The sequence below is a fragment of the Nicotiana sylvestris genome, chromosome 10 (genome assembly GCF_000393655.2).
Source record: "Nicotiana sylvestris chromosome 10, ASM39365v2, whole genome shotgun sequence".
NCBI lineage: Eukaryota > Viridiplantae > Streptophyta > Magnoliopsida > Solanales > Solanaceae > Nicotiana > Nicotiana sylvestris.
Genome location: NC_091066.1, coordinates 3461264 through 3483663, shown reverse-complemented (window position 1 = coordinate 3483663; position 22400 = coordinate 3461264). Strand labels below are relative to the sequence as shown.

At 37.8% G+C, this 22400-nt stretch overlaps 1 protein-coding gene across 1 annotated transcript; it reads right to left on the bottom strand.

The window, feature by feature from the left end:
• Positions 1-15697: 15697 nt before the first annotated feature.
• On the bottom strand, positions 15698-16940 carry LOC104209963 (protein PELPK1-like). Its single transcript, XM_009758736.2, has one exon. The coding sequence runs from the start codon at positions 16938-16940 to the stop codon at positions 15861-15863; it is 1080 nt and encodes a 359-aa protein (XP_009757038.1). The 3' UTR covers positions 15698-15860.
• Between the last annotated feature and the right edge of the window lie 5460 nt (positions 16941-22400).

Below are 22400 nucleotides of genomic sequence, written 5' to 3'. Positions count from 1 at the left end.
GCGTCATAACTATTATGTATCGACCACAACCTATTTTACGATGAAACGGACAGCACCTCCCCTATATATATGACCTCACACCATTCAAAACAATCACCAAACAGCCCAAACATCATCAATAATAAACATATTGAGCCTCCCGAAATAGTCCACACACAGCCTAATCACTCCATACATACGACGACCACCGTAGTCGTGTCAAACAACCTGGAAATGTTACGAATAACTATCAGCCCATAAACCTACATATATATGGTGTTTCTCCACACCCTTCCTCCTCCAAAACTCCACAAGATAGTAGTAAAATACGCAGCCCAACAACAACGCAAAACAGTCCACAAAACAATAACACTACTACCAAACCTTTCGATATATATCTCACAAGTTCTAGCTTCAATGGCTTAGCCGCAACTTGGATAATCTTAAATACATATAGAGTAAGAGGTTCCTTACCTTTATACAGAAAGAACAACTCCAATTTGACCTTAAATTTCCAAGAAATATCCCTCCAATGCTGCCACAACAACAAAAAAATGAAACTAGCGATCAATTAGTGTTTTTCGGCACTAGAATCACTTTAGAAGGCTTGAAATCACCTAGGATTAATATTAAGAACATTAGGGAGTATTTACAGAACATATACCCTTTAAAACAACCTCCCACACGAGTTGGAACGACACAAAAATGAGCAACAACAAGAAGAACAAGAGACTTACTAGCGCCACGGAATTCCCGACACTTGATTTGTGTTGTTTGCCCTTTTTTTGGGTCTTGAATCTTGAGAGAACCTTGAGAGGATGTTCCTAGGGTTCTAAGTTCTGAAAATAGTGAAAAGAAATGACTAAAAACGGGTTGTGGTCATCCTATATAAGTCCAAATATCTTAAACCGACTTAGTGGGCCCCATAGAGAGGTGCTTGGCGCAGTCTCGCGAAAACGCGAATATCTCTCTACTCCGAGATCGTATCGATGAACGGTTTAATGCGTTGGAAACTAGACTCATAGATCTTTAATTTGGTGGGTAGATCACCCCGTAATTCCTTGTAAATTATGAGAAAAGATTAGAAACATTTGACCTAATGTTTAAGTAAAATTATGAACCTAAGTTGCGACAACTTTTGTCGACTTTTGTTTCATAACTCGTTTGACTTCAAGACTTATGATACGGATATTATATGATTAAAATACCTTAATAAATGACCTCTTGAGTGTATTAAGCACCGCTAGATTACCTGAAAATACGAGTTACAACATCCTTGATTCGTTTAACTTCTAATATTGGTTAATCACTCTTATACACTCTTGTATCACTTAAGACCAATAGGATTGACTTCTTATCATCTCAAAGATAATTCCTTCTTGGATTTATGTTAACTAATATATGGCATGAACTAACACATGTGGATATGGGTTGTAACACTCTGGGCACTCAGCCTATTTCTATTCTGCCATATCGCATGGCTCCGCCAGAGTTGAAAGAGTTAAAGGATCAATTGCAGGATTTGCTTGAGAAGGATTTCATTAGACCCAGCGTTTTGCCTTGGGGTGCGCCGGTATTATTTATGAGGAAAAAGGATGGTTCGATGAGGATGTGCATTGATTACCGGCAATTGAACAAAGTGACGATTAAGAACAAGTATCCACTGCCGAGGATTGACGATTTGTTCGACCAGCTTCAGGGTGCAAAGGTGTTTTCAAAGATAGACTTGAGATCTGGCTACCATCAGCTGAGGATTAGGGCGTCTGATGTCCCTAAGATAGCATTCCGCACTCGGTATGGGCATTATGAGTTTCTGGTTATGTCATTTGGGTTGACCAATGCCCCATCAGCGTTATGGAGTTTATGAACCGAGTGTTCAGGCCTTATTTGGACTTGTTCGTGATAGTCTTTATTGATGATATTCTGATATACTCCCGCAGTCAGGAGGAGCACGAGCAGCACCTCAGAGTGGTTCTTCACACTCTGAGTATTTTATGTGAAATCTTCAAAATTTATACATTAAAGTTGGTAAAAAAATTATACATGTATCGATCTATACTAGATAGTTACACAAAGGCATATCAAATATTGTATCTCCGTGTGACATGCAGGTTATGAGTTCACATCGTGAAAGTAGCTACTAATGTTTGTATTAAAGTAGATTATCTGCATTACATCCCTTGGAGTACGATCGTTTCTCGAATCCTGCGTGAACGTGGAATACCATATGCAATGGATTGCCTTTGCCGTATCAAATATGTATGTATCTGCCTAAGAAATGTCCATTATTTGATCTTGTAAGAATCAGCTTGGGTCCATTATATTATATGTACTTGATGCTGCAGATCCTTAAGCACGACTTATAATTCATCACATCATGGGGCCATGATTTTCATCTTAAAGAAATAAGAATGAATATACCACCGAGTGATATGGTAGGATGGTCTGATGAGATCCTCGACAGATATTTTAGATTTGAGCCTTAAAAATTAAAAAGTTCCTCACATAATATATTTCCTCTTTTTCTGCGACATACGCGATGCGGATCTAGCTTAATTAATCAGACCAGTGAGTAACAAGAAAATAATACGGGTACTTTGATAGAAAAGCATATAATGCTAGAACTTTGTCTGCTTGACTAAGCTGCTTTTTGTGGCGAGGCAAGTAAAAAACGTAGTGAGACATGACTTAGCTAATATATAATAACTTAATGGATAATTTTCTTATGGATTATCATTTTTAAGGTTTTTAGTACTAAACTTATTATTAGTGTAATTTCATTTTATTATTAAAATAAATTCCTATGACTCCCACTACTCCATGATGTAGAAAATGGTCATAACTCTTATAACTCCCACTATTTCATGAAATAAAAATGGTCATAACTTTTTTGTAACTCTTCTCCCATGTTCTACCACTAATTATCCAATGTTCTTCGTGATATCATTACTTATTACCCCACTTTCTTCCAATTTAAATCAAGGAAGAATTCTTATACCTATAAATAGGAGTCTTTCTTCCATATTGTGGTATGAAAAAATAATTGTAGAGTGTTTCTATAAAGTGAGGTTAAAGTTGTGAAAAAAGAAGAAGAGAGTTTTTTTTTCTTTTTTTATTTTTGTTAAAGGAAGGTGTTCATCTTGGTGGAGCTTTGGACTCAACAACTTGTCCAGAGTTTGTTCGAGTCATACGACGTGATCGGGCTGTTGTATCCTGGAGGAGACAGATCAAGAGAATTACTGCTGGATCAGTGAAAAACTTTGCTGCAGCGGGCTTGAATCTCCTTAAAGTGAGCGAGATATTCGCGCTTCAGCCTGAAGATAGTTTATTCATTTTATTTTATTTTTAACTGTAATCGTATTTTTACCAACACTTATTTTACTAATATTATTATGATTTCTTATTTAATATTTATTAAAAAATTTATAAGATTTCACAAACAAAAAAAAAATCAGACACCCCGCATCGAAAATACTAGGTTGGAATGAATCCGATAACGAACAAATCTGCCCCTAGATACAATATCACCATTACATTTTGTTATGAGATAAAAGATTATTGATAATGTTGCAAATATAAGTTACATGAGTATAATTATGTTAGTCTCCTCGTAGGATTAATTATTTTTAGTCATAGTACGTACCAAGTGAGCAACCATTGGTTTCCTTGCCATAACTAAATGCAGTCTATTAATAAGCTTGCTTAAATATTGTGAATAGAGCTCAAAATCTGAAGTAATGCAAGTGAATTACAACAAAGAAGAGATGACTTCTTTTTTTTTTTTGATTTCTCACCCGGTGTTCGGTAGTCGCATTGGAGTGCGACTATAATCGGATTCGCGCCGGGTAGGGGCTGATTCGGGGGTAGTGCTCCCTACCAAGGATTTTTCCATATCCAGGGCTCAAACTCGAGACCTCTGGTTAAGGGAGGAGCAGTCTCATCCACTGCACCACATCCTTTTGTGGTAGAAGAGATGACTTAACCAGAAGGAGAGCCTTGGCGTAATTGGTAAAGTTGCTGCTGTATAACCAGGAGGTCACGGGTTCGAGCCGTGAAAACAGCCTCTTGCAGAAATGCAGGGTAAGGCTGCATATAATAGACCTTTATGGTTCGGCCCTTCCGAACCCCTCGCATAACGAGAGCTTAGTGCACCAGTCTACCCTGAAGAGATGACTTAACCATTTTGTGCCAACTCGTGCAGTTTTATTTTTTGGGCGATGAGTGGGGATTGTAATTTCGTTTTAATTGCAAATTTTGTGTTAATTTGTATGTATTATTGCATATGATATATTTCATTCACCTTAAGGGGGATAGTAGAAGCACATGCGATATTGATATTTAAAGGTAAAATAATATTTGTATTGGGAAAAAATTGAATTTATATTAAAGATGACGTGGCATGACACGTGGTTTGGTCAAATGGTCATAATATAACAATTGACTAAGAGGAACAAGTGGAGACAACCACGGGAAGAGGAGGTTAAATAGGCAAGAGATGAAGTGCAGATACGAGTCTCGTACCTATTCAAATCATTTAAAGCCAACAGATTAGAAGGCATTGAAAGACAGAGATCTGATGACAGAAAGGAGTCCAAATTCATTATTAAATACCTGATACGTTAGAGAATTGGTATTTAATAGGAATGATTGTGTAACGGCTTATTTAATGTCATTTGTTACTCATAATTATATCATTAAAGCTGAGGTTTCATTCCTTTACCTAGAATCACCTATAAAAGGAAGAAGTTTCATCATTTGTAGGGACACGAAAAACTTATTGATATCATACTGAAATACAAATTCTTTACTGCTTTATTCTTATTCTCAAAGAGCTTATTATTCTACTTTGGTCTCTTGATTATCAGTAACCCGATTTTTCTTCTTAAATTCTAGCTTTGACCAAAATATTATTTTTTGGGTTAAACAAATTGGTTCTGTTACCGGGAATCTGATAATCTATTCTTTTAAGCTACGTTCTATCCAGTGTTATCATCATGTCCAACAACAACAACAACGGTGAAAACATCTCGGGAAGTCACGAAAATCAAACCCATCAAAATCAAGAAAATTTACAGAACATTGACATGGTTCCCTCCCCTCAAAATTCACCACGCCAATCTCGTGAAGGCACTCCTGAATCTCGTGCTGAACAATTCGAACATTTTGAAGGGGTAGATGAAGCTTTACAAAAAGTAATTGATGCGCGGGTTAGCAAAGCTCTTCAGGCTCTAGTTAGTCGGTTACCTGTTGTCCCATCCACGCCTACGCCTAACAATAATACCTTGGAAAATCCTCGTTCTGGCCTTGTTAATTCTGGAAATGGAGGAACCACCAGTGAACCACAGGAAGGAGATCCAGGTAATTTAAATAATTCTAATTTGCAAAATTTAGTACTAACTTTGCAGAAACAGCTTAAGGAGCAGAATGAGCGCATCGAGCAAATCCCCGGAGTTCCACCTGTGATTAAAGGAGTGGATATAGACAAATATTCACAACAACTTTGGAAACCGAGTGCTGATCCCCTTCCAATTCCCAAAAAGTTCAAAATGCCTAACATCCCAAAATACGATGGTACAACAGATCCACGTGACCATGTAACTGCATTTACAACAGGCGTAAAAGGCAATGACTTGACTAAACAAGAAATCGAATCAGTACTAGTCAAGAAATTTGGAGAAACGCTCACCAAGGGCGCATTAACCTGGTATTCTCTCTTACCTGAAAATTCTATAAATTCTTTTGCTGAGCTTGCAGATTCTTTTATTAAAGCACACTCGGAAGCTCAAAAGGTTGAAAAAAGAATGGAAGACATTTTCAAAATCAAACAAGGGGATTCAGAGTTGCTCAGAGACTTTGTTGATAGATTCCAGTGTGAAAGAATGACTCTACCTCGTGTACCTGACAACTGGGCTGCAATAGCTTTTGCAAGTAATTTAAATGACAAAAATTGTGAAGTCACGAGAAGACTCAAAGAAAGCCTTCGAGAATTCCCTGTAACCACGTGGAATGATGTTTACAATAGGTACAGCACGAAGCTGCGAATCGAAGAAGATACCGTACCTAAATTTCATTATGAAGAAAGGGGCGGTTCCAGAATAGCAGAAACCAAAAAAAGATCAGGTAAAAATAGGTCTGATCCATATATGGGACCTGCAGGAAAAGACTCACGGTCAAAACAAGATAACCAGCAATATGATCAAAAATCGAGGAACAAGGAATCTGGTTCTTCATCAAGATTCAGAAATGATCAGAGCAGACAAGAATCACGAGATAATAACAGAAGTTTAAAGGCAAGGTTCGATGGATATAAATTTAATGTCACTACCTCCGAGCTCGTGGCTATTTTAAGAAGCATGGGAGATAAGGTTCGTTGGCCAAAAGAGATGGGGTCAAATCTAAATAGATGCAATCCAGATCATTGGTGCGAATTCCACAATGATCACGGGCACAAAACTTCAGAATGTAGATTCTTGCAGAGTGAAGTGGATCATCTACTGAAGCAAGGGTACCTCACTGAATTATTTAGTGAAAAAGGTAAACAAGCCTATATGAAAATAGGCAAGAGCCACCAAAGCCCCCTTCACCCAAGAGAACCGTGAATGTTATCAATGGAGGAGAAGATATTCACGATGTAACATATACGGCTTCCAACAAGGCTACTAAAGTAACGATAACACACGGGAAACGGGTACGGCAAGTTTTGGAAGAAGAAAGTATTTCTTTCGATGATGCAGATACTGAAGGAATAATAACCCCACATAACGACGCACTGGTAATATCTTTACTTGTATATGATGCTAATATAAAACGAGTTTTGATTGATCCAGGAAGCTCCATAAATATTATATTATTGAGGGTATTATGCGAAATGCAAGCTGAATACAGAATGATACCTAAGGCACACACCTTGTCCGGGTTCGATAATTCAAGTGTGGTAACAAAAGGAGAGGTAATTCTAACAACCTTTGCTGCAAGTGTTGTTAAGGAAACTAAATTTCAGGTAGTAGATATGGAAATGGCTTACAATATGATCATGGGGAGACCATGGATACATGATATGGATGATGTCCCATCAACTCTACATCAAGTTATTAAATTTCCATCACCATGGGGAATTTGTCAAATTCGTGGGGATCAGCAGACAACTAGAAGTATCAACGCTGTAACAGGTACGAGCACCGTAAATAAAGAAAAATAGCAATTACAGGAAACAGTTGAAGGTGTCAAAGATCAAACTTCAGCTGAACAAGAAAAGACAGATTTAGACTCGAGGCCTGATACAATTCAGGAACCTGAAGAGAATGGAAACATCAAAACAACAATTGAAGAGTTCGAGGCTGTGATATTGTTCGATCAATGGCCTGAATGGAAGGTCTATGTTGGAGCCAATTTAAACTCAGACATGTGAGGTATGTTAATCGAATTTCTAAAATCTAACGTGGATTGTTTTGCTTGGTCCCATGCTGATATGACAGGATATCACCGGATGTGGTGACTCACAAATTAAACGAAGACCCATTCTTTACACCAATAAAACAAAAGAAAAGAAAGCAAGGGGCTTTCAAAAACCAGGTGATTCAAGATGAGGTTCAAAAGCTATTAAAAATTGGGTCAATCCGCGAGGTAAAGTACCCTAATTGGTTAGTCAACACAGTTGTTGTACCTAAGAAAAATGGTAAGTGGCGAGTCTGTGTAGATTATACAGATCTTAATAAAGCTTGTCCAAAAGATTCTTTTCCTTTACCGCATATAGATCAATTAATTGATGCAACTGCAGGACATGAGCTTTTAAGTTTTTTAGATGCATATTCAGGGTACAACCAAATTAAAATGGACCCTAGTGATGAAGAAAAAATTTCGTTCATCATAGACAAGGGGACTTACTGTTATAAAGTAATGCCCTTTGGTCTTAAAAATGCTGGGGCAACCTATCAAAGGTTGGTCACCAAAATGTTCCAAGAACATTTAGGAAAGACAATGGAGGTATATATAGATGATATGCTCGTCAAAACCCAGCAGTCTCATGATCATATTTCTCATTTATCTGTTACATTTGAAATTTTGCAAAAATTTAATATGAAACTCAACCCAGAAAAATGTGCATTTGGAATTGTATCAGGTAAGTTTTTGGGTTTTCTTGTTTCTAACCGTGGTATTGAGGTAAATCATTCTCAGATCACAGCAATAGAAGAAATCCCTGATATCCTTACCAGTAAAAAGGAAGTTCAAAGATTAACGGGAAGAATTGCAGCTTTGGGGAGATTTATTTCCAAATCTTCAGAAAAGTGTTTTAAGTTCTTCTCTGCACTCAAAAAGCAAGATCATTTTGAATGGAATGAAGATTGTTAACAAGCCCTTAGAAATTTGAAAGCTTATTTGTCAAAACCACCGTTATTGGCAAAACCAAAGGTGGGAGAAAAGCTTCTCATCTATTTGGTTGTGTCAGAAGTTGCGGTAAGTGTTGTTTTAGTCCGTGAGGACCAAGGTAAGCAATCTCCTATCTATTATGTAAGCAAATCTTTACTAAATGTCGAAACACGATATCCACAACTAGAAAAATTAGCATTAACTTTGATAATGGCATCTAGAAAATTAAGACCTTATTTTCAATGTCATCCCATTGTTGCAGTTACTGCTTTTCCATTACGAAACATTTTGCATAAGCATTAATTGTCAGGAAGGTTAGCAAAATGGGCCATAGAATTAAGTGAATACAAAATCATTTATCAACCTAGAACTGCTATAAAATCTCAAGTATTACCCGACTTCGTAGCTGATTTTAGCCTGGGGATGCATTTAGAAGCAGAAAAAGAATTACAAGTTTTTAATGGCACAAACCCAGGGACTTGGATTTTATTCACTGATGGTTCATCTAATATAAAAGGAGCAGTCCTAGGGATAGTCCTCGTACCACCTACGGGTGAGACTATTAGACAGGCTATAAAATGTCATTCTATAACTAACAATGAAGCAGAGTATGAGGCTGTAATTGCAGGTCTAGAATTGGCACGAGAACTTGGCATAACACAGATTATAATCAAGAGTGATTCTCAACTCATGGTCAATCAAATGTTGGGGACTTATACAGCCAGGGAACGCGAATGCAAGAATATCTCGCAAAGGTACGGGAATTAATAAAGCAATTCCAAACTTGGAAAGTAATGCAGATCCCAAGAGATGAGAATGCGGAGGCAGATGCTTTAGCTAATCTCGCATCTGCAGCAAACGTAGCAAACGATGCAAATGCTTCAGTCATACATTTATTTCATTCCGTTCTCGAACCTGATAAAAACGAGGTAAATTTTAATCATTTAACATGGGATTGGAGAAACGAAATTATTGCTTTTTTACAGCACGGAACCGTGCCTAATGACAAAGGAAAGGCTCACGCGCTTCGCAAAAATGCTGCTCGATATTATTTTTATCAAGGAAATCTTTATTGAAAGATGTTCGGTGGACCACTAGCAAGGTGTCTCGGACCCTCTCAAGCAGAATATGTGATGAGGGAAGTGCACGAAGGACATTGTGGAAATCACGCAGGGGGAAGGTCACTGGTAAGAACATTAATTTGAGCAGGATATTATTGGCCTAAGATGGAAGAAGAAGCAAATAGTTTCGTGTCCAAATGTGATAAATGTCAAAGGTACGGCAATAATATACACAGACCAGCTGAGTTACTACATCCTGTTATAGCCCTGTGGCCTTTCATAAAATGGGGAATGGACATCGTAGGTCCATTGCCACAAGCAAAAGGTCAGGTAAAGTTTCTACTCGTACTTACTGATTATTTCACTAAATGGGTAGAAGCAGGAGCATTTAAACAGGTACGAGAGAAAGAAGTTAAAGACTTCATTTGGAGAAATATAATATGCCACTTTGGAGTACCAAAGGAAATCGTATGTGATAATGGTCCGCAATTCATAGGAGCTCAAATCACAGAATTTTTTCAAAGTTAGCAAATTAAAAGGATAACATCTACACCATACCATCCAGTGGGTAATGGACAAGCGGAATCCACAAACAAGATCATTATCAACAACTTGAAGAAAAGATTACAAGATTCAAAAGGTAATTGGCTTGAGATATTGCCTGGAGTATTATGGGTTTATCGTACAACGACAAAAACAAGCACGGGTGAAACACCATTTTCAATGGTTTATGGTACGGAGGCCTTAATACCAGCTGAATAGGGGAACCAAGCACTCGGTATGTTCAAGCAACGGAAGATTCGAACAGTGAAGAGTTACGGGTGAACCTTGATTTGCTCGAAGGAAGAAGAGAAGCTGCATTAATAAGGATGGCAGCTCAAAAGCAAGTAATTGAATGATACTATAACAGGAAAGCACGTCTCAGGTTCTTCAAAATTGGGGACTTTGTGCTCAAAAAGGTGTTCCAATCTACAAAGGCTGCTAACTCTAGGAAGCTAAGTCCAACGTGGGAAGGACCCTATCGAATCCATGACATTGCAGGGAAAGGAGCATACGAGTTGGAGACAATGGATGACAAAGTTTTACCTTCACATTGGAATGTTGTCCATCTAAAGAGATATTACTTCTAAAGAAGTACTCACGGTCAGGTATCACCATGTTAAAAATTTTCTTTGAATTGTTAAAATTTTACTAACGATTTAAGATGCTAGGCAAAAACCCTAACTCGTGCCAAATGATGAGTCACGACTTGCACGGCAAAATGGAATACTCTTAAATTCCGAGCCTAGGGTTACATTAATCTGATGGAAATACACACGAGTTAGGCAGTCTTCATCTATAATCGTACCTCCGAAGTCTCGCATATTTTTCTGTTTCAAGAAAAGGACCGAATTCAAATAAACAAACAAGTGCTCGAGGCTTCATACTTTACCGCTCAAACACTTGGGGGACTACATATTATACACAAATGCGTGCAGGAAAACAGATACGAATATCCCAAATGCGAATATCGAACAAAAGTTGGTCAAAGTTTTGGCAAGATTCAGCTACAAAAAGACAAGTGTTGAGAGTAAGTTACGAAGTCTTCAGCATTCAGCATAAAACATTCACTATAATGTTACAAACGAAGTCACTTCTCAAACCCTTCCTAAATATGTAAAGATAAGGGTTATGACTATGTATTGAAACAGGTTATGAAGAAAAACCTTGTCTATTTGTTATCATGTAAAAATCTGTTACAAGAAAAACAGTTGTGAGGAAGTTATAGATGTATTTTAACACATGTAATAGTCAAAAAACTTGTCAAAGTTCATGAATGAAAACTTGTCAAAGTTGTTTCATACAAAACATGTGTATTCCTATTTCTTTCATCGTATTATAACACCATTATGAAGTTGAGACGTCTTCTTCATTAAGTGTCTATAAAATAAAAGGACCCTCTTTTATAAACCTCATGTTGATAATCCATGAGAAGAATCATAAAGCATTTTCAAAGGATAAAAATGCTAAGCTATTCTATAAGTCCTAAATAAGTAAATAGGCAAGAATAGAATATAAAGAAGTACCCATAAAACTTCTTAACATAAAATACTAAGGAAAAACTTAGTCAGCAAAAGTATTTGTTTTACAAATGCCCCATTATGGTAACTGGGGACTTTATCAAAAGATCCTTTAAAAATTGCTAAGGGATGACATCAACAATACTAAAAAAATAATAAAAACTTTAACATATTTAATTGGTCACTGAAGGAGTTGGAGCTTCGGAAGTTGTAACCTCACTTTCAGAGGCAAGAATAGGCATGGTAACAACTTCTGAAGGAGCAGCAATAGGAGCGGTTTCAACTGATCTTGAAGTGATAACATCAACGAGAGAAGCAATAGTCACGGGAACTTCAATTCCCATAGACTGTGTCATAGAAGCTTCACCCTCGGAAGACGGAATCACAGCTTCAATAACTGCTTCGAAATTCAATAACTCTTCCATTCCAGGAGCTTCGAGTGCTGGAGAAGGGGTATCAATAGTTCCAAGTGCAGGAGAAGGAGTATCAGCGGTTTGTTGGCTTTTCTCGATAGTGTCGATAACTTTGGCTAATTCAGATTTCAAGTCGAAATTTTCTTGTGTAGCCTCCATCAAAGCATCACGACGAGAATTTAGAAAAGCTCAGCTCACCTCTATATTGAAATTTTCTTCAAGAGCATTATATTCCTTCTCCAGAGCCGCATATTCCCTTTCCCACATAGCAAGATCATTTTTCGTTACTTGATGTTCAGCTAAGTGAAAATCTAGGGAAGCTTCAAGAGAGGCATGGGAACTTTCCAAGGCACGAATTTTGTCGGAAGAAATCCTTAACTCATTTTGAGTTTGAGTCAAGCTTTGCACTAACTCCCCTACATACTCTTCTTTCTTGGCCAAAAGTGCCTTAAGTTCCCTGACTTCTTCACTAGCCTTTGATAATTGTTCTGAAAATGAGCATTCCAAAAGCTCCTTATCTCTTTTAAATTGGCTCGAAGAAGCCTTGGCAGTTACTAGCTCAGAAGTCAAACCACACTTCTGCTGCTCCAGGAGATTTCTACTTTCTTGCAACTCCTCTATGGTCCCCTCAGCATTCTCAAACTGCTCTTTCCAATTAGCTGCTTCTAGCTGGGCTCCCCTGGCTATTTCCTCGGCCTCGTGGATAGATTTTTTCAGCTCACAGGCTTTTCTTTCCAGAAGGGAAATTCTTCCCATCAATTCTGTACCAATGAGGTTAGCCTACAAAGACAACTCATAGAAATGAGGATTTGAAGATTAAAAACAAAAAAGCTTGTTGGTAAGTAAAGGAAAAATACCTTCAAAGTAGAATGAACTATGTCATTCATCAAAGTGTAACAACTATGGCTCTGCATCTTGTTCTTTTCAATCTCTCCAATAAGAGGTTCGAGCCAAGTATCAGCACCACCAGATTTTCTGAAGAGGCTTTGATTGGCAGGGACTTCGAGTGTGACACTCCTCATAGTCAAGCCTCTATTCTTGGAACTTACCTCTATAGGTTGAACAGATGAAGACGGAACAACAGAAGGGGGAGCAGTAGAAAATGTAAACACAACAGGAGTCATAGGAGTCAAAGCACGGATGGAAGGAGAAGATGTAGAAACCAACACAGGAATGGAAGTAGGTGCAGTTGAAACTGACAAAGGAACGGAAGCCGTCAGAGCTGGTAAAGAAATACTTTCGGTTGACAAAGGAATGGAGGAAATAGGAACGAATGAGGAAAGAGGAGCTTCATCAAAAACAGGGCCGAGCTCGCCACTATCAAAAAGACGCTAAGTTGATTCATTAGTATCTCTTGGCACGGTGTCTTCGTCAGAATGAATCAAAATAGGCTCGGTGATCGAGGTTTGAACAGGAGTATCTTCAATTTCATCATCATTAATGACTCGCCTCCTGACTCTTGGCCTGGTTATTAAAGAGGTATCTTCCTCTTCCTCATTCTCAGAACCTTCTTCTATAGCTTTCCTCTTTGAAAGCGACGCTCGAGCCTTGTCCAAATCAAGTGCAGCATTAGCAGACATGCGAATGGCCATAGCTACCTCAGCTGCCATTCCTCTAATGCCAAATCCTGATTAAAAGAAGGATATACAATCAACATTAAGGAAAAGGTGTTTAACATAAAAAAAACGTGTAAAAAGGGCATACTGTGTGTTTTCACTTTCCAACCATGTAAAGAAGAAATTAATTTCCAAGTTCTTTGATCCTTAGGAGCAATCTTTAAAATTGAATCTACCCAATCACGGAAGTTGGGAATAAGTTCCACATCTCCCATGGTTACTACAAAAAACCAAAAATATACGAAGTTAGAAAAAGAATCGGAATTCTCAAAAATAGGTACGGTAAATAAAAGGAAACTTACGTGCAAAATTCCACTTCTCAGGGAAGGGAATATTTGTTTCACCAAGCAAGTCCACTGTACGTACGGCAACGTAACGGGTATACCATCCACGATCTTTGTCATCTTCAGGGTTAACCAAAACCTTCTTGCTTCTTGCAATTAAGGTAAAAAACCCATGGCGCATTAAATTGGGATGGTATAAATGAATAAGGTGAGAGAATGTAAAGTTGACATTGGCTTTGGAAGATAAGTATCTCAAACAAGCCACTGCTCTCCACACTAGGGGACCGATTTGGGCTAAACAGATTTTAAAGAAACGACAAAAATCAAGAATAACTGGGTCAATCAGAGGATTAAACCCCAAAGTGAAGGGGTAAGTATAAACAAAAGAACACCCATTCTAAAGGAAGAAATTCTTTGATTTGCGGAAGGAATTGACATTCAAAGACTATTTTTTCAGTTACAATCTCTTCTAATGGTAGGGATTATAAGCTCGGTCACTACTGAAGGATAAGTGTCAGCTTTTTCTAAATTTACAATTTGCTTTTGAAGAGATGTTCTATCATTTCCAAAAGACAAATCGCTGGGAACGATTTCATCGACTAAAGGTTCTTGAGAAGAATCAAGAATTTCTTTATCTTTAGAAGAAGGAGCTTTTGGGATAGAACTCCTAGAAGAAGAACCATAAGAGCCGCCTCGAGTAGATTCTAACCCTGTTCGAAGCCTACCTCCTCCACCTCTTCTATGTCTAACAGGGGCGTTGGGGAATCGATCTAGAATTGGAACTTTTTTACGGTTAGGGTTTGGAGATGACATTGTTGAGAAAGGTTGAATCGAAAGATAGCAAAAGTAAGGAAGAAAAAGTTAAGTATGTAGAAAAGGTTAAGTATGTATATAATGGCAACCGTCAAACTTAGAAGTGTAATGATGGAAAGCTTATAATAAAGGCAACTATCACTTCGTGAATAGTGGGAGTGAAGAAGCCTTGAAAAAGGGGGCAAAATAGTATAATCAATCAAAAAGTGACACATGGACAAAACATTAAATGGAAGGGACAACTGAGACGTCAATATTACCATAGGCATTGATTATGGTAAAAATTCCCTTTTTTATGAAGATCCACTTCCCAATTATTTAATTGATAAATAAATGGAAAGTGGGGGGACTATCTGTATTGGGAAAAACTGAATTTATATTAAAGATAACGTGGCATGACACGTGGTTTGGCCAAATGGTCAGAACATAACAATTGACTAAGAGGCACGAGTGGAGACAGCCACGGGAAGAGGAGGTTAAATAGGCACGAGATGAAGTGCAGATACGAGTCTCGTACCTATTCAAATCATTTAAAGCCAACAGATTAGAAGGCATTGAAAGACAGAGATCTGATGACAGAAAGGAGTCCAAATTCATTATTAAATACCTGATGCGTTAGAGAATTGGTATTTAATAGGAATGATTGTGTAGCGGCTTATTTAATGTCATTTATTACTCATAATTATATCATTAAAGCTGAGGTTTCATTCCTTTACCTAGAATCACCTATAAAAGGAAGAAGTTTCATCATTTGTAGGGACACGAAAAACTTATTGATATCATACTGAAATACAAATTCTTTACTGCTTTATTCTTATTCTCAAAGAGCTTATTATTCTACTTTGGTCTCTTAATTATCAGTAACCCGATTTTTCATCTTAAATTCTAGCTTTGACCAAAATATTATTTTTTGGGTTAAACAGTATTAAATGCATACACTTTGAAGTTTCTCAATATATAGTTATGTTCTCATGTTTCAGAGAAAATTTTATGAAGGAATTGGCAAATGTCAGACTGATAAGTAGTATATAAATTATATTCTCAACAAAAGAATTCGCGTTAAATTAATATTCTCAGAATTCGATAATGAGACATATAATAAAATGGAAAAAATAGCTGCAAATACCAACACTGGAAAATAGAAATAAAATAAAAATAATGAAGAAATACAAATTTTTATATCATGCCTTCAACTCAAGACCCTTGAGATTATGTTGTGTTGGAAAAATGGCCTTCTCGAGACATGCCGAACATGAAAGGTGGAAATTTAATAATATAGAGGAGGTGGTGATGGAGAAGACGTTGAAGATGATTGATAAGAGTAAGGAAGTGGTGGTGATGGTGAAGGGGGAGAGGGCGAATTATAGTAGTATGGTGGTGGATGAGAAGCTGAAGGTTTCTTGTAATACTTATTCTTTGGTAAAGATGGCACTTTGTATTCTTGTTTAGGCATTAAGGGTACCTTGTAATAGTCAGTTTTTGGAACTGATGGCTTTTTGTAGTAGTCATTCTTTGGTACAGATGACACCTGATATTCTGGTTTAGGCACTACGAGTACCTTATAGTAGTTACCCTTTGGAACAGATGGCACCTTGTAGTTATTCTTCGGAACTGATGGCTTTTTGTAGAAGTTATTCTCTGGTACAGAAGGCACCTGATATTCTGGTTTAGGCACTACGGGTACCTTATAGTAGTTATCCTTTGGAACAGATGGCACCTTGTAGTTATTCTTTGGAATTGGTGACTTTTTGAAGTAATCATTCTTTGGTACAGATGGCAGCCTGTACTCATGTTTAGGCATTGAGGGTGTCTTGTAATAGTTATCTTTTGGAACTGATGGTGTCTGGTAGTAGTCATTCTTTAGCAAAGATGGCGCCTTGTATTCTTGTTTAGGCACAGAAGGTACCTTGTAGTATTTATCTTTTGGAAGAGATGACACCTTCTTGTAGTTATATTCTGGAACAAATGGTTTCTTGTAGTAGTCATTCTTTGGCAAAGATGGTATCTTGTTTTCCGGCTTAGGCACTGTGGGTGTCTTGTAGTAGTTATTTTTTGGAACGTATGGCACCTTCTTGTAATTATCTTTTGGAAAAGATGGATTCGTGTAGTAGTTATTCTTTGGCAAAGATGATGCCTTGTATTCTTGTTTAGGCGCGGAAGATACCTTGTAATCATTCTTGGCCACTTGTAGCACTTCGTAATTGTCTTTTGACACTGGCACTTGATTATATGATGGAACTGGTGATTTATAAGAATCGGGTGAATATGCCATGGTGCAAGTTGCAATCAACAAAAATGCTAAAGCACAAGCAAAATGAAGCCATTGCTTCTTCATTTGGCTCCCCATTGAGAAGATTTGGGTTCTTAGGCTTATTGGATTGTTTTATAGCCTAAACTAAGAAAGTGACTTGATGTTTTGGTTAATGCTGTTCCACTAAGTTCTTGAGATGATGGAAAGCCATGAACAAACCATAGCTTTGCTTGACTAATTACATCGTGAAAAGAAAGTACTTTTCTTGTTAAAAAAAAAAACTTATTTTATATCATGAAAAGAAAAATACTCATTTGTTGTAATGAAAAAAAAATACTCTATCTATAACATAAAAAGAAAGTACCATTAATAATATTTCTATTTAGGGTGGGGATTGGAGGCGAGGGGTGGGGTTGTGGTGGGTGAGGTGGGTTGGTGGGGGGGGTGGGGGTGGGGTGGGTTGGTGGGGATGAGAAATAGGGTGGGGAAGGTTAAAAAGAGTTTTGGAAAATATTCTCCCTTCTCTTGATAGGGAAAACATTTTCTCCAATTGGAGGAACATATTTTTCAAAACATTTAAGCTAACCAAATTTTAAAAAATATTTTTCTTCATACCAAACACACCCTTAGTGTTTAATTCTTTTATAAAAAAAAAAAGGGATAACAAAAAGCGTTTCAAAAAGCGCAACTCTTTAGTTATCAGTTTTGTGAAAGAGTCCACTACTGCATTACCTAATTAATTCACGTAGTACTCGTGTCTTTAAGGTCTTTACCTGAGTATTTTATGTGAATTCTTCAAAATTTATACATTAAAGTTGGTAAAAAATTATACATGTATCGATCTATACTAGATAGTTACACAAAGGCATATCAAATATTGTATTTTCGTGTGACCTGCAGGTTATGAGTTCACATCGTGAAAGTAGCTACTAATGCTTGTATTAGGGTAGGTTATTTACATTACATCCTTGGAATACGACCGTTTCTCGAATCCTGCATGAACGTGGAATGTCATATGCAATGGATTGCCTTTGCCGTATCAAATATGTATGTATCTGCCTAAGAAATGTCCATTATTTGATCATGTAAGAATCATGAGTTAAAGTTGGCAGGTTGGGTCCATTATATTATATGTACTTGATGCTGCAGATCCTTAAGCACGACTTATAATTCATCACATCATGGGGCAATGATTTTCATCTTAAAGAAATAAGAATGAATATATCGCCAAGTGATATGGTGGGATGGTCGGATGAGATCCTCGAACTTTAACCAGAGGTTTTATATTTGAGCTTTGAAAATTAAAAAGCTCCTCATAGAATATATTTCCTCTTTTTCTGCGACTTACGCGATGCAGATCTAGCTTAATTAATCAGACTAGTGAGTAACAAGAAAATAATACGGGTACTTTGATAGAAAAGCATATAATGCTAGAACTTTGTCTGCTTGACTAAGCTGGTTTTTGTGGCGAGGCTGTTGAATTTGGCAAAGTCCCACATCGGTGGGTTAGTCATTTGGTTGGGAAATTTTCCCTATAAAAGAAGGCCTAATGTTTAGGATTTAAAGAGACCTCTCATTTGCCTTCTCATCTGTTTAAGGCATTTGTATCTTCTCTCTTTAGTATTATTTCACTTGTATTTTTGGAGTGAAATAAAATATTGGTTGTGTCCGAGGAGTAGGCAAAATTAGCCGAACCTCGTAAATTCTGGTGTTCCCTTTATTGTTGCTTTATTGTCTTATTTATTATTTGGTGGCTGTCATAATTTTTGGTATAGTAGTTGTGACTTATTCACACTATATACATTTGGCTTCCGCAACAATTGGTATCAGAGCCAAGGTACTGTCTAAGTATGCTCTGTGGTTGCAGCATAGTCTGATCTTCCACATCAGAAAAGATTTATCTTGGTAACTGAGTCAAGGTTCTGTCTGAGTATGCTCTGTGGTTGCAGCTTAGTCTGATCTTCTACATCAGAAAGGAAATAATCTTGATTTGTGTCGTCAGCTATTAAATAATATTTGTGTCAAATATGGGAGACAATAAACAAGAAGAATCTACATCAAGTGTCAACAATACGTCATCATTGGCATCTTCGCTTATGACAAGAATTGTGTCAAATGCGAAATTTGCGGTAGAAATTTTTGACGGGTCCGGACATTTTGGGATGTGGCAAGGCGAGGTTCTAGATGTCCTTTTTCAACAAGGGCTAGATCTGGCCATTGAAGAAAAGAAACCAGATGTTATTGGAGAAGAAGATTGGAAGATTCTCAACCGTGTTGCTTGCGGTACCATTCGATCCTACCTTGCTAGAGAGCAGAAATATCCATACACAAAGGAAACTTCTGCAAGTAAATTATGGAAAGCACTGGAGGATAAATTTTTGAAGAAAAACAGTCAAAATAAATTGTACATGAAGAAGAGACTGTTTCACTTCACCTATGTTCCTGGTACCACGATGAATGAACATATCACCAGTTTCAATAAGTTGGTCACAGATTTGCAAAATATGGATACAACTTATGATGATGGTGACTTGGCCTTGATGTTGTTGGCGTCACTTCCTGATGAGTACGAGCACCTTGAAACTACTCTACTCCATGGAAATGACGAAGTTTCTCTTAGAGAAGTTTGTTCGGCTTTGTACAGCTATGAACAAAGAAAGCGAGAAAAACAGAAGGGCGGAGAAGGAGAAGCACTATTTGTGAGGGGTCGTCCTCAAAATCAAACGAGGACAAAGAAGGGAAGATCCAAGTCAAGATCCAGACCCAGCAAAGATGAATGTGCCTTTTGTCGAGAAAAAGGGCACTGGAAGAAAGACTGTCCGAAGCTGAAGAATAAGGCCAAACATAACAATGGAAAGGCCATTATGGATTCAAATGTAGCTGATTGTGATGATTCAGACTTCTCATTAGTTACAACAGAGTCATTAACATCATCAGACATATGGTTGATGGACTCGGCTTGTAGCCATCATATGTGTCCCAACAGGGACTGGTTTGTGGAATTTCAAGAAGGAGAATATGGAGTCATCCACACAGCGGATAACAGCCCTCTTACCTCATATGGCATTGGTTCAATACGATTAAGGAACCATGATGGAATGATCAGAACATTAACAGATGTTCGATTTGTACCGGATTTGAAGAAGAATCTCATCTCTGTAGGAGCCCTAGAATCAAAAGGGTTCAAAATCATTGCAGAAAATGGAGTGATGAGAGTATGCTCCGGTGCACTAGTGGTAATGAAGGCTAATCGAAAGAATAATAATATGTACCGCTATCGTGGCAGTACAGTTATTGGGACAGCGACAGTGACATCCAGTGACGACAAAGAGGCAGAAGCAACCAAGCTATGACACATGCGCTTGGGACATGCTGGAGGAAAATCCTTGAAAACTCTATCAGATCAAGGATTGTTAAAAGGAGTAAAGGCTTGCAACTTGGAGTTTTGTGAGCATTGTGTCAAAGGGAAACAGACAAGGGTTAAATTTGGTACAGCGATCCATAATACTAAAGGCATTTTGGATTATGTACACTCTGATGTTTGGGGTCCTTCCAAAACACCTTCATTGGGTGGGAAGCACTATTTTGTAACCTTTGTTGATGATTTTTCTCGAAGAGTGTGGGTGTATACAATGAAAAACAAAGATGAAGTGCTGGGAATTTTTCTCAAATGGAAGACGATGGTGGAGAATCAAACAGGCAGGAGGATCAAGTGTATTCGCACAGACAATGGAGGTGAATACAAAAATGATCATTTCAATAAGGTCTGTGAAAATGATGGCATCGTCCGACACTTCACTGTTAGACATACACCACAACAGAATGGAGTGGCAGAACGTATGAACCGGACCTTGCTGGAGAAGGTACGGTGTATGTTGTCCAATGCTGGCTTGGGCAAAGAATTTTGGGCTGAGGCAATTACATATGCATGCCACCTCATTAATCGTCTACCATCTGCTGCTATTGATGGCAAGACACCATTTGAAAAATGGTATGGAAAACCTGCTGTAGATTATAACTCTTTGCACGTGTTTGGCTCAACTGCATATTATCATGTGACGGAGTCAAAATTGGATCCAAGGGCAAAGAAGGCTATTTTTATGGGAATTACTTCTGGAGTCAAAGGATATCGCTTATGGTGTCCTATGACAAAGAAAGTAATATTCAGCAGGGATGTTACCTTTGATGAATCTGCTATGGTAAATAAGGTAAGAGAAGATACCAAACAAAATAAAGGTGCTTCTAAGCAGGTAGAGTTTGAGGGAAAATTTATTTTTCCTACACAAGAAGCAGAGGAGGAAACAAATGAAGATTACCCTCTGGAAGGAGAGCTAGTAGAGGAGATTCCAACTTAGGAACCTCAACAACAACTTGAATCAATAGCAACCAGCAGGCCAAAAAGAACAATAACGAAACATATTCGTCTCATAGAGACGGTTGCTTGTGCAACCTCAATTGTAGCTGATGATGTTCCTACCACTTATAAAGACGTTGTCCAAAGTTCAGAAGAAGATAAGTGAAGGATTGCCATGAATTATGAAATACAGTCCCTTTATCAGAATCATACATGGAGATTGGCCAATCTCCCGAAGGGAAAGAAAGCAATTGGGTGCAAATGGGTATTTGCAAAGAAAGAAGGATTTCCTAACCAAGTAGATATTCGCTACAAAGCAAGATTGGTGGCCAAAGGATATGCTCAAAAGGAGGGAATTGATTACAATGAAGTGTTTTCTCCAGTTGTAAAACATTCCTCCATTAGAATTATGTTGGTTTTGGTAGCACAATTGGATTTGGAACTAGTTCAGATGGATGTAAAAACTGCGTTTTTACATGGAAACTTGGAGGAGGAAATCTACATGACTCAGCCAGAAGGATTCAAAGTTGCTGGAAAAGAAAATATGGTGTGCAAACTTGAAAAATCGTTGTACGGATTGAAACAATCTTCTAGACAATGGTACAAGCGATTTGACGAGTTTATGTTGCGGCAAGGGTACAAGAGAAGCAAATACGATCATTGTGTGTATTTGCACAAGCTTAAAGATGGTTCCTTTGTATATCTTCTCCTATATGTTGATGATATGTTGATAGCTTCCAAGAATTCGGAAGAAATTGATAAGTTGAAGATTCAACTGAAGAAGGAGTTCGAGATGAAGGATTTGGGTGAGGCAAAGAAAATTCTTGGCATGGAGATAATTAGAGATAGACGTTCAAAGAAACTCTGTTTATCTCAAAAGGAATATTTGAAGAGAGTACTTCAACGTTTTGGCATAGATGACAAGACTAAGCCAGTTAGTACTCCACTTGCTTCCCATTTTAAGCTAAGTACTATTATGTCGCCAATGGATGAAGCTGAACGAGAGTATATGTCAAAGGTACCATACGCAAATGTTGTTGGTAGCTTGATGTATGCAATGGTCTGTACGAGACCTGACATTTCACAAGCTGTTGGAGTTATTAGCAGATATATGCATAATCCAGGAAAGGAGCATTGGCAAGCTGTGAAGTGGATTCTACGGTATATTCATAATACTGTAGATGTCGGGTTAGTTTTTGAGC